General features: G+C 45.2%; 1 protein-coding gene across 2 annotated transcripts in view; it reads right to left on the reverse strand.

The window, feature by feature from the left end:
* Positions 1-269: 269 nt before the first annotated feature.
* EGFR (epidermal growth factor receptor) overlaps positions 270-13,576 on the reverse strand; it is a 212,608-nt gene continuing 199,301 nt past the window's right edge. For both annotated transcript variants that reach the window (XM_058725515.1, XM_058725517.1), the window contains exons 23-28: positions 11,358-11,504; positions 9,791-9,888; positions 8,245-8,412; positions 7,794-7,841; positions 6,975-7,077; positions 270-6,298 (exon numbers count right to left, since the gene is read on the reverse strand). In XM_058725515.1, the coding sequence (XP_058581498.1) occupies positions 5,940-6,298; positions 6,975-7,077; positions 7,794-7,841; positions 8,245-8,412; positions 9,791-9,888; positions 11,358-11,504 (923 nt within the window). In that variant the 3' untranslated portion in view covers positions 270-5,939. The remainder of the gene's footprint in view (positions 6,299-6,974; positions 7,078-7,793; positions 7,842-8,244; positions 8,413-9,790; positions 9,889-11,357; positions 11,505-13,576) is intronic.

Genomic DNA, 13,576 nt, shown 5'->3' on the forward strand with positions numbered 1-13,576 from the left:
CAGGCCACTTGGGTGTGGACATGATACAATGGAGGCAGGAGTGGGGGGCAGGGAGGATATGGGAACCCTCTGTACTTTCCGCTCAGTTGTTCAGTGTTTGAAGTTAAGACTGCTCTAAAAATAAAGTTTATTAATTAATTTAAAAAAGTTATCGGGAAAGAACATCTACAGTAGGTCAGATATGATTAATAACTACTGTCAACACTGCATCGCTAACAAATGATACAATATTATTATTTATAAGGTACTTATAAGAAAAGACCAATGAATAATATACATCTAATTTTTTAATACGCAATATACAATCAACATGTTCTGATCAACAGTGTAAACCATATAAAAGAGAATCTTGCTTTTCATTTGTACACATATTGCTTTCATCACAGCAAAATTTTACATTGTTAAGACGTACCATATATAGAAGCTATAAAGCTATTGCTTGCTTGTTTTAGAAATGAAGGTATTGCTGTCTGTTGTTAACTGGACATGGTCACCCTGATTATCAGGCATCAGATCTATAGGATCTCTTCATTTCCAAGAGATGGTGTTACAGTATAAGATTATTTTGTAACCAAATCAGGTCAAAGGGTTTAAAAATAACAATTAAATGCACCTAAGAAAAAAAAAAATGCTTTTCCTTGAAGTTTCGTCTGCTAGGTGATAGGGTGGGGATGCATAGTAAGAACTTTTGTGGGCAATTTAGACAGGACAGACCTGTGACCTCGGAGGGCGTAACGTGGCCGTAAAGTTTTAACCGTGGAAGAGAAAATCCTAATTGCTTTAGGTTTTTTTTTCCCCAGATGCAATTTATGGAAAATATATAAAAGTGTTTCTTAAAGCAAGAATCCTTTTCTTGGACTATTGTTTTTGTAAAAGCCATCCAGCTACTTACACAATCTTCTTAATGTCTCCCCTTTATAATGTAACATATATGTCAATGTTTTATTTTAGCCGGGCAAACAAAAGTTACCTGCTTATGATGGGTGCCATGTTGGTTGGACCAGCAGCGAGAATGCTCTCTACCTTTATTATACCACCAGTCCACCTGTAATAGGGGGAATGGAAAAACCTATCTGTTCCACATTTCCTTCCCTTTTCATCAGCTGGTTAAACCTCTCCCTTCTAGTGCTTGGGCAGCTTGTCACAGAACCTGTCCTCCCCCGCAGCAACTGGCACTGAGGTCCTTGAAGCGTTAAGTTGTCCAGGCACCTAGGTTGGTGGTTCTCAACCTTGGCTGTCCATCAGAATGACCATTAGGAGCTTTCAAAGGCACGGATGCCTGGATTTCACCCATAAAGATTTGTATTGAATTGGTCTGGGGTGCAGCTGGACCTCACTAGTTTCAAAAGCTCCCCAAGGGATTTCACTGTGCAGCCAGGGGCTGAGAACACTTTTTCGGGAATGGGAAGGTGAGGTCATGAGAAGGCTTGGGAAACATGGACTTCATCAGTGTACTGAGTAACCAAAACATGCTGAACATTATTAGGGTTCTGCAGATCTGTTTAGTCTATTGGTAAATGCATATCAGCTATAAATATAAAAATAAAAATAATTTGTATCAAAGTCAGATTAGTGTATATAAACCAACAAAGTGCTATATTATTGCTTTTTTTTTTTTTTACATCGACAGGATCATGCTGGCAGTTGAGTACAGCATAGCATGCAGTTGGATCCGTGTTAGCAATAACAAAGTCATTCTTTTCCTCTAACATGGAGAGAGCCTGCTTTAGCGGAAGACTAAACCATATGTGCTTTTTACCTTTTCTCATTTTATAAATATAAAAGGCATGATTCCTCTTTATCAGGACAATGACCTAGCTTAGCTCTGCGACGAGGCTGTGCCTTTTTATGAGAAAGAGGAGCGTTCCATTGCTTTAATTAAATCCCTTCAAAGATTTCAGTTTCGACTTTTGATTCTATTTCAGTCTAACTTTTAGTAGAAAAATGAGTTTTTCTAAAAACATACCTTACAAAGTTCAGTGCTACAAGAAAGGCTACTATTCCTCAAAAAAAAGTTACAAAAATAGATTAACATTTACAAACCCTATGTGAGTGTGTCTTTCATAGTACAAAAATGTATGCCCCTGATACGGCAGGTGTGGCTGGTAATAGAGGCAGGGATTTCTTTTCAGTAAGGTTTTACAGCCCGTGGGCAAGGAAATATAAACAGATTGTTACGTTGTAATAAAAACGTTCACTTATCAAAAGAGAGAAATGCAAAGTAGACGTTGAGGGCAATTCCACCAGCTGTCACTTGCGGCGAGCGCCTCACTGTGAGAGAGACCGATTTTTCTAACTTCTTAGAAAACGCAAACTGTTCCGGGGCTTTATGGAGGCTCAGGTTTGGGTATTTGCCACTTTCAGGGTAAGCTGCCGGTGACGAAGAATTAGAGGCTTTGGAACAGTCACGAGTGGGCAAGTCTCAGGAATATTAAGGACTCCACCACCTTCCTTTACCTGACTCAGGCTTTTCTATTCGGCCCTGACTTGGGGGCATGGTACAGACGACCTTACAGGTCACCTTAGAGGTGAGGGTTTAACTCTGCTTGCCCATTAGGATCACGTGGGGAGCCCTGAGAGTCCCCTTCATTGGTCGGCAGGGACCCTGCCCCTGCTTTTTAAGCTCACCAGGTGATTCTGGCAGCAAGGGTGAGATCTGTGGGTCACCATAACTCAGCAACTTGACCCCTGCTTGTGTAACCTGAGGCCTGGAGAGTGTGCAACAGGCCAGCGGGATGCCTCCAGCTGAGGGACGGGCCTCCCCATAGGCCTTTCCTTTATACCAGTGTTTCCCCCAAACTTTGGTGCTCATCAGAATAAGCTGGGGAAGCTCTGAAAAGCCCATGGGCCCAGGCTGCACCTGAGCCAAACTAAGTCAGAATCCTTCAGATTAAGCACTTTCAACAAATACCTAAGCCTTGTTATCAATTGGAACGCAATATGGTGCCTCCACAATGCTCCTGGTTATAAAACCAGTGACAACTGGCACTCAGCAAATCTAGAATTTGGAAGATTCATCTTTTTTACTTTGTGAGGTGACAAAAGTGTGTTTCATAGAGTATGACGGCAGGGACTCCTTAAAGTTTATACGAGACGTGTGAGGACGCTGGCCCATTGTAAGCGTTCACTTCCAACTACTTTTCCCTGAACTGTTTCCAAAGACCAAATCTAAGGTGGGGTCAAGGGGAACGTTTCCAGGAACTGATTAAGGAAGGAACAGGCTCTCTCCAGGGTCTTTGAACCCAGTGTCAACAAGGAGGAACTGAAGAGACAGAGTAGAAGCTTTGAACCCTGGCCAATCAGGGCCATGAAATGGAAATACTGGTGCTGCGGGGAGCCCTCTCCTCATCTGCCCACAGTGACGGCTGGGGCTCTTGACTCGGGCTCTGCATTCTCAGGTTCTGAAGCATCTACAAACCCCCTCTGCACCTCCCTGGATAGCCATTGTGAGGACATTTTGGGAAACACAGTCCTACAATTAAGAGAATTTAGCAACCAGATTTTATGCAGGAAAGCTAAAATACAAAAAAGAAAAAGCTTGAATAGTTTTCGCCGTTTTATTATGTTATAGTAAAATATTGTAAATTACAAAAATACTAGGATTTAACTGCTACAGTTGAACTCACATTCAGTTGCTCTCCCTCACCAGTCCCTTGCTTCTTGAAGAATAAGTGGTGACAAAAATGTGCATCATTCTGTTTCCTGGGGCTGGAGAAACTTATCAAAATATTTATGTTCTGAGGTGAATAAATAACAGAAGTGCTTTACTGACAATGGCATAAAGTGTTAGATTCTTAGAACGATGTTTAATCTTTTTGCTCATCATTTTCAAATCCCCATAAGGACCCACATGTAGGGCACTTGGGAAGTGTTACAGGCTAGTTCCCAGGCTTAAAGGGACAGTTTGTAAAGACCACCTAAGGCAGGCTTTTCTCCCACTTTCATTAGTGGTTCCTCTGGCAGATGCTTTCTTGGTCAAGTTTTCCTCTGCTTGGAACACACGTCCCATTTCCCTTGTGGCTAAGACCCTGGTCCTGTTTTGACCCAACTCCACCACTCCCTCCCCGAGGACCCTTCCAGGTCCCCCCAGGCAGGGCCCATCCACTATTCCCTGTTCTGTGCTGTCCGTGCTGGGCAGACCTGTCTTGCCTACCATCCCATCATGTTGCTTTAAGGTTGGCCTTTATGAGTCAATTCCCTTGGCCAAATTGTGAATTTCTGGGAATTGGGATTATGTTTTATTTATTTTTCTATCATTAGTGCTTATGCTGGGCTGGGATAGTTGCTTAAGAGTATTGAATACCATTGGGACAAGATCAATATTTTGGTAACAAAGCTGTGCGGCCCTGACCTGAGAGTCAATAATTTAATAGCAAAAGGACAATTGTGTGTGTGTGTGTGTGTGTGTGTGGCTGAACACATCTGTAGGCCGGAAATACTGTCTGCAACATTCTTCCCTTGATAAGCTGGATGTTGACTAAGGGTGTTTAAAACACTGTATACAAAGCACTGCCGTGAACCGATCGGGTTACAGGGACACACAGGTTGGAAAAACACTTAACGTCCTAAATTATCTGGATCTTCCAATAACTGGGAAATTGTTTTAAGAGGGATTTTTTTTTTCTAAAATACCCGTAGATGTCGTTAAGGCATTGTCATCAATTTCAAACTCTGATTTCATATTTACCACTTTCTTCCCCTATATATAATGTTGTCTTTATTTCCGCCTGTAAAATGCGCCCCCCAGCGGTGAGGGCTGTGCGTTCCCGCACAGGGGCCTCAGAGCCTGGATCCCTTCATTCCCGAAGAGCGAGGCGGGCGCTTTGGGGCAGCTCATCAGAAAGGAAAAAAGTACCCTTTGAGTAAAAATCTTCTAAAGTGACATAAAAAGAAAATTATCTCCTATAAGTAGCCTAATTTGGTGGTGGGAGGCTGAAAGTGTTTTAGGAGCAGCTGTACCTCAGCAGTGTCCCGATATATGGCCACTCCTTGACCCCTAAGGGACTTGATGTATTTCCTTCGAGACTCAAATTTGAGAGCCATGTTCTTATGTGAACTTTTGCATTATTGTTCCATCTTGATTAAAGGCTACTGGTCTAAATACGAGCCGATGCTGGCTATGGTTTGATGTACCGTCTCCTCCTACTGACAGGGAAAGCATACTGAGTTTCAATGGAATGGAAAATAAACAAGTAAGTCTAATACTTATAACTAGAAAACACTGGACAACCAATGGAGAGTAAGTACCATGAGGAAACCTGTATAAAAAGAAGTCTGAAGAAGAGTTCTCCCCTGCTCCGTTTCTTCTTCAGCCAGGAAGGGTTCAAAGTGGCTTTATCCTCTCGTACCTGGTATGATTTGATACAGTACCAATAAGTCCCGCTCAGGACATAGAGCACTTCTAGTTTTGTCTTGCAATGGAAGAATCATGAAGCAGAGTCAGTGGAATCAAATGTTAGCTGGAAGACGCTGACCCTTGCTTCTTGGTCACAGTTGGGCCTGGATCAACTCAGTGCAGCAAGTGCTACAAGCAAGCTTCTTCCTCATTGGAAAAGCCCATTATAAACAAAATCAACAATGACAATTAAAAACCCCAAGGGCCCCCAAGCAATAAAACTCCTTACACAGTTTGTTTCATCAGATATACCTCATGGCAAGGTGAACTTCTGCCCAAACAGACAATATTCTTGCTGGATGCCTTTTTTGTGGAGGCCTCACAGTTCGAAGACAAAGGAATGTCCCAGAAACTTCCCCAAAGTGCATCCAAGTAGGGGGAACTTCCTGCATGAAAGATGGGTCCCATCGGAGCAAATATGGCTGAACCAGTCCACGGGTCCAAGAGTTAACGTGGGCATGACTATCAGCACTGAGTAGCTGCCGTGGCTTGACCCAGGGACTGAAACATTGGAGATTGTGACGGCCAACACTATCCTCCGTGGTCATGCTCCAATAAATTCACTGCTGGGCGGTGCTACCCTTAGGTAGTCTGCATTTTCAGCTGCAGGACCCTTAAAGATGCCATTTGACTTGGCCTCCTTGGGAAAGAAGTCCTGCTGGTAGTCAGGGTTGTCCAGGCTAATCTGGTGGTTGCCTTTCTGGGCCCAGAGGGTGGGGCCGTCGAGCACACTGTTGACGCAAGTGGGGTGGGTGTTGAGATACTCAGGGTTGTCCACTGCATTGCTGTGGGGATTTTGGTAGTGAGGGTCTCTGCCAGGAGCTGGATTTAGAGGCTGATTGTGATAGACGGGGTTCTGGACGGAACCCGCAGGCCTTTTGGGAACAGCCTGGTTTATGTATTCTGAAATGGAAAAGAAATCGCAGGTGAAGTACTCAGCAAAGCATCGTCCCAAGCAGGATTCCTGTGTACCATCTAAACCCTATCAATATTCTTCCCTGAGGCAACCAAGCGTAGGGACAGCTGGGAGGATGATTCTCTGGCTGTTGCTGCAAAGTAAATTACGTTCCTTTCTGTATTTCTCAAAGCAACTGGCACATCTGTCTCTTGCCAATTTAAAGTTTGGAAAAAGATGGCCCGCCTTGAGGCGTAGGTGTGCACACAGGTATGGTACGTCTGGGGATAAAGCTCGGATTAGGAAAATACATGTTTCATGGGCCAAGAATGGAGCCAGGATCGAATCTGTCACACGTGTTCACACACTCACTGGCACACACACAATCATACACACGCACACACACGCCTTTAATGCCTGCTTCAAATTCTAGAACGTCTTCTGATTGATTCTAAAAGCACACCTCCAACCTGGACGTGACTTGAGCTCAATACAAAGACCCTCACGTGCGCTTGGTCGGTTTGTATTTCTCTGCCTCTCACTGTCTACATTGTGTCTGTGAATTTGCCAGAGTCCCCACCTCCGGATTAGCCTGAAGGAAGCATGTCCTCTGGGCACCAGGGGACGGAGGCTGGCCCTGCTGCCTGGGGAAGCCGATGACCGTGTTCAGCGTTAGCCACTCACCAGGTGCCGGGAGGAAAGTGTCATCCATGTTGTCCTCAGTCAAGGTGCCAGTGGGGTCTGAGCTGTACCGCTGCAAGAAGCTGTCTTCCTTGAGGGGGCAGCTCTGAGGGGAGGGAAGAAGGCAAGGTTATTAGTCGGTGCTGCTCAGACTTCGATGTGTATAAAAATCACCTGAGATTTTGTAAAATGCAGATTCTGATTCAGCAGGCCCTAGAGAGGGCCTGAGATTCTGCATTTCCAGCAAGCCTCCCCCCACCCCCCGGATGATGCCAGTGCTGCTGGCTCACAGACCACAGAGCAAGTGGCAGGGACCTGGTCAGTGCTGTGAAGCAGGGATTTCGGCAACAACAGAAATGTTCCGTAATCTGTGCTCTTCAGTGGTTGCCGATTGAAATTGAAGCAGACACGTGTGGCTGGCGGCTTCTCTCTTGGTAAGTATGGGTCTGGATCAAGGCTTCATGTGATCAAGCATGAGCACCCCTTGGAAGGCCGGCTCAAACACAGATGGCTCGGCTCTGCCTCCAGCATTCCTACGTAAGTAGGTCTGGGCCGGTGGCCTCCACAGTTTTCATTTCTCACAAACTGCCAGGTAATGCTGCTACCCCAAGCCCACCAACCACATACTGAACAGCACTGTGATAAGTGATAGCTATCACTGGCCTCAGAGTAGGGGTCAGGGAAACCAACCAGGGAAGAAAGGAAGGAGATACAGGAAGGAAAATCAAGATTAGTTGGGTTAAGACAGGCATTTTCTATGTCCAAGACAGCCATGATCCAGAGCTGTTGTTTAATCCTGGTTTATTAGTTGTTCACACATACCCCATTTCTATCGATGCAAGTCACGGTGGAATTGTTGCTGGTGGCACTCTGAAAGAGTTAAACAAACAAACAAACAAAAGATAAACAAAAAATTGCTGATCGTACACTTGCATCTTCTCTCCCATTTCCACTGACTGGTGGGTCTCATGGAGGAGATATAACAAAGGTGCTTAATTTCGTCTTGACCCATTAGCTTTAGAAAACTAGGCTTCATTCTGATTTAATTCTAATCCTTAGTAGACCTAAAAAGGTTATGATCCAGTAGAGGCAATGCAATAAGAGAATTCATACACTTAACTGGTTCATTCTGACATTGGCTTGACCACTGGGTTGAAATTTACTTCTTTGACTCTATGTACATTCCACTAGATGGGTCTCATTTTCTCTCACTTTCTCTCAACATGTCATTCAAACCAGTGGATACAGCTTGAGAGTGAATGACGTTTCCTACCAGAGAACTCAGGAGGGGGGTCCGGGATGTGGAGGGGCTGTGGAAGAAGCCTTGCTGGGGGATGAGGTACTCATCGGCATCTACGACGTCTTCCATGTCTTCTTCGTCCATCAGGGCGCGGTAAAAATTGGAGTCTGTAGGGCTTGGCAGATGCATTCTCTCATCTCCCTGGTGCAGAGATTGTGAGACAGTTAGTGAGGCCCAGAGAGATGCTAGTCCGCTTCCTGCCTAGAGGAGGGATCTGTGGTCACAAACAGGGAGGCCTATTTGTTCGCCAATTTAGTTATAACAAAATCACCCTGGTTCTCTGAAGTCTAGCCACTTCCTTCCCTCCCCTATTGACATTAAGACACTAAAAGTTCTTTGATGTTTTAAAGGCCCTGGACGAGGGGCGCCTGGGTGGGTGTCTCAGTTGGTGAAGCGTCTGACTCTTGATTTTGGCTCAGGTCATGATCTCACGGTTCATGAGATCGAGCCTTGCATTGGGCTCTGCTCTGTCGACACAGAGCCAGCTTGAGATTCTCTCTCTCTCCCTCTCTCTGCCCCTCCCCTGCTTAAGCATGCTCACGCTCTGTCTCTCTCTGTCTCTCTCTCAAAAATAAATAAATAAACATAAAATAAAATAAAAGACCCTGAATAAAATAGAAACAGCATAAGAGGAAGAAGACAGGGGCAAAGCAGCAGCATTTATTGAGTGTTACTATGCTGTTAGGTGCTGTGGTCATTTGTAATAAGAAATTTATCCCTACTCAGGACACAGAACTCTTAGACCCCAGGAATTTCCGAAGTGATGAGAGCTGCAAAGGTGTCTTTTGCTACATTAATGAGTGGCTTTAGGACCACACCCAAGGACTGGAACTATCCGTCTCACCCCTGATGTCTTGGAATGGGGGAGGGGCTGGAGGTTGCATCAGTCCCCATGGTCAGTAATTTAATCAATAATGCCTATTTAATGAAGACTCCATATAAACCCACAGGGACCAGGGTCAGAGAGCTTCGAGGCCGGTGCACACATGGAGATTTGGGGAGAGACACCCAGCTGGTGTCAGAGAACTGCTTGCTTGGAGGTGTGTGGAGACCCCCTCTCCCCCACCCCCCAACACACACCGGAATGCTAAGCAGCACCTTTGGGTGCTATGCGATATATTTTGCATTCATTATTTCACTGACTCAATTAAAACAGCCCCGTGAGTTTGGTTTTAACCTAAAGTGGGAAGTGGAGAGCCAGAGATCTGAAGCCAGATTGGTTGACACCAAGCCCCGCTTCTCCATCAGACTGCGCAAAGGCTCTGGCTAACTGAAATGTAAAGGTGACATACGGGAGGGGGTGTGTCTGGGCACTAGACTTTAGAAGGGAATGGCAAGTGAACTTGGAGGCACCACACATGCCCTCCTCTTAGTTCAAGGCTTGCTGCAAATGCATTGAGGATTTAAGGACGGGACCTGGGAGACAGGGAGGCCGAGCTGGCCCACGATGCAACACAGTGACATTTGACGCCCATCAGAGGGACCTCTCCCAGTGGAAGTTCAGACTGTGATCCGGTACCTGGATGACAAGGTAGCGTTGGGGGTCTCGGGCCATTTTGGAGAATTCAATGATCAACTCACGGAATTTCGGGCGACTGTCTGCATCTATCATCCAGCCTGGGGAAGGAATGAGGAAAACAGTACAGTCAGGCCCTGAAAGAAATGATAGAAATGGCACTGCTTCATGGGGGCATTTATGGTGACCTCTTTGTAGGCAAATAAGTGATGCAGAAACCTAATCTCTGTGATAGACGTTTCTGTCTTGGCAGACGAGCATTGGTCACAGTTTACAGACCGTGATGACACAGTACACTTGAATCAGAATGACAGGAGCATCCTCTAATTTTCTATGCCTACTCTTCCTAGAGCCGGAGTGCCGACATTTTCACCGCAAGTGACCCAGCATCGGGGGCCGCACTATCTGTGAACTGCTCTGACTGTAGGCAGCCCCCGGCGTGCAGGCTCTCCAGCAAAGTCCTCCCTGGACGTCCACGCTCGTCTATATTCACTTGGCAGTCTTGCAAGCTGGACACTAGATTCAATTTAGAGAAAGTTAGGGACTTTCTTTAACAGCCTCAGGGTTTGGGAACTTCCCATCCTGGTGCTTTCATTGTCTTACATATTCAGTAACCAAGCACGCAAGCGAGGGGGGTGTTCCCGAGTCTTCCTTAAGACACATGTTAACCTCGCTGGCACATTTGATTACACAATGATCTAAGTCTGGATCAAACAAGCTGGAGGAACGGTTCTCAGCTGGAAATCCTCGCGTCTCTTGAGGGTTCACATTTACTTTCTATCAGCAGGATGTCAAGCTATTTTTGGACAGACTGCTATGTGACCTTAGAGGAATCATGTAACCTCTCTGGGCCCCAGCTTCCCCGGCCCAAAGCGAGGAAGTGAGAGTAGCTTACCTCTGTGGTCTGAAGTTCAGAAAGGCAGTAATATTTACATCAACTTGGCCCTATCATACCCCCTGTGCTCCCTTCTTTCATCAGTATAACATTACCTTCAGAGCCTACTGAACGCGTGGAATAACAGCATCAATCAAGTTACACACTCTTATTTAGATTAAAATGTGTACTTGCTACACTGCACAAGACCTCACGTTGATCTATTATTTGAAAGGCTGAAGTCAAGACACAAATGTTGATTCTGTTAGCCTCATGTGCTTACTCATTGTCAGGCATTTAAAAACATTCTGTCTCTCTGGTAACGGGCCTCAAAATGCGGAGTGCCTTTTTCATTGAGCAACTCAGAGACTAGAATATTTCGGTGTAATGGCTTCTGGAGGAATTTGATTTTATTTATTTGCTTCCAAACATGGGCACATGCCAGGTCACAGTGCTCAAAGGGTCAAGCAAGTGCTTCCTGAAGAATGTTGGGAGAGGGTGTTTACAGATGTTCCTGGACTTGAGTGCCTGCTGTAAAGATGTGACAATATTTCCTCAGGGAATCAGAGGCCTCAATTTTTTTGGCTAAGGGCAATTTTTTTGGCTAAGGGCAGTGATGCCTTTCCAGGCACAACAAGGGGCTGTGAGTGCCAAGGTCCAGCTAGGCAAGAGTGGATGGCCACAGCAGTCACTCACACTTGACCATGATCATGTAGACATCGATGGTGCATATGGGTGGCTGCGGGAGGCGCTCTCCTTTCTCCAGGATGGTCGAGATCTCACTTGCGGGGATTCCGTCATAAGGTTTAGACCCAAAGGTCATCAACTCCCAAACAGTGACTCCTGAGAGGATGAAGAGTTGCTTTATGAGTCGATAATAATCACATGGCCTTGTCTTTAGTCATCATTTACATGTTTCTAACATTTAAAAACCCATGTTCCTGTGGCTTTGGGCCATTTGCTTGAGTGCTGGAAGACTCATTTTACCTTTGGGTAAAGTGGGATAATAACAGCACCTGTCTTAGAAGATAGTTGTGCAGATCAAATGAGATAACACAACGGAAATGTTCAGACAAGGCCAGGCGAATAGTAAGTGGCCAATAAATGGTAAACTTCAGTAATAGCAACAACGACAACACAAGCACCGTAATGACATACATGTTATTATGCAAGGAAGCAGGAGTCACACACTCAGACATCTCCCCTAAACGACTTGGATCTACGGAAGATGGAGACCTACAGACAGGGTTATATACACTGCACGTTTTAAAATGATAATAAAAACTGGAAACCAGAGAACCCCATGATCTTTTTAACAAACCTAAAAACACCATATCGTTTATTTCAAAAAGCCATCAAGCATCATGAGTAAAAAAAAAAAAAAAAAAGCAAAGCAGTTTTAGAATTGGTGTTTTTCCAGGCCCTCCCTGAGTTCTGACAATCCTTCCATCTCTGTGCCTCCTCCCTTGACGGAATTCTCTGCTCTAGAAACCTGGACAGCGAAGGAGCACTGGGGAGACTAAGAGAGGAGGCCGGTGGGACTGAGCCCAGGTCCTCGACTGCATGGAGAGGGACAGACACAGGATCCTGGCAGTTTCCTGATAATCCAATTGGTCTGATGACAGACTTTCTTTAGAGCTGGCCTCTAGATACCTATTACCACAGGTCTGCTTGGATCATCCAGAGGCCATCACCAAACTGAATGACCTAAATATGCAACATGCAGGAGTGAAAAATGGAGTAAAGTAATGGTTCAGGGGTAAGAAAGTAGATTCTCCTGTCCTTCCTCACCAGTGTCAATATGGACTGGATGAAAAAATATCTCATCTCCAGATCCATGAAGTCAATGAATTCTCCTATAACTAGGTTTAGACATTGTGTTTAAATATGCACATCGAGGGGTGCCTGGGTGGCTCAGTCGGCCAAGTGTCCGACTTCGGCTCAGGTCATGATCTCATGGTTTGTGAGTTTGAGCCCCACATCGGGCTCTGTGCTGACAGCTCGAAGCCTGGAGCCTACTTCGGATTCTGTGTCTCCCTCTCTCTCTGCTCCTCCCCCACTCGTGCTCTGTCCCTCTGCCTTACTCTCTCTCTCAAAAATAAAGGAACATTAAAATTTAAATGTGCACAATTCCTCTGGGAAGTCAAGGTTTGAGTGGGCCTGAAACATGGCACAAATTCTCTTTTCAACTCCTAAGCATAACACACACATTCCAAATTTATTAAAATATTTTGTCTTGAGTGGGGACTAGAGAGTGGGGTAACAGGATATGTTTTCTAAACTAAAACTTCAGGCTTACGGTTTAACAATTCCAGCGTACTGCCAGGGACAGCAGATCGATCCTAATGGCTGACAGCACATCTTCCGCCGAAATGAAAACCACATGACCGCCATAGTGATGCTGAGTCTCTGATACTGGTTGTAATCATTCAAAGGTATTAAGTCACAGAACTGTAGAGAGTGTTCATTGATTCAACAAATGCGGATCAACTCACGGACTGTGAGTTGGCTCATGCCAGTGGCAAGAACGGAAACGCGGCCACATGATCCTGGACAAGCCAGACCTGTCGTGATTGTGATCTCACCCACCGTGGTTAGGGGCTCAGGTCTTATTTGGAACTTACGTGGAAAACCAAAGAAGGATGATACTCAGAGAAGTAAAAGCCTGCTTTAGTTTAAAAATAGTTTTTGTCTGTTGTCTGGAGAATAGATGAATGTGTGTAGAACAGGAAGAGAAAAGACGCATGGCAACTCTTGCTATGGTGTCACTGAGGGAGGGAGGTGACAATACGGATGCCTCTGGCCGGGATTCAGGATCAGGAAAAGAAGCATTTCCTCCTATCCCTCTTGGGGAGTAGACATATCTTGGAAATGACTGAACTAACAAGGCATTAGAAGAGATTTATTTCCTCATC

The sequence above is a fragment of the Neofelis nebulosa genome, chromosome 4 (assembly GCF_028018385.1).
Source record: "Neofelis nebulosa isolate mNeoNeb1 chromosome 4, mNeoNeb1.pri, whole genome shotgun sequence".
In the NCBI taxonomy this organism is placed as follows: Eukaryota; Metazoa; Chordata; class Mammalia; order Carnivora; family Felidae; genus Neofelis; species Neofelis nebulosa.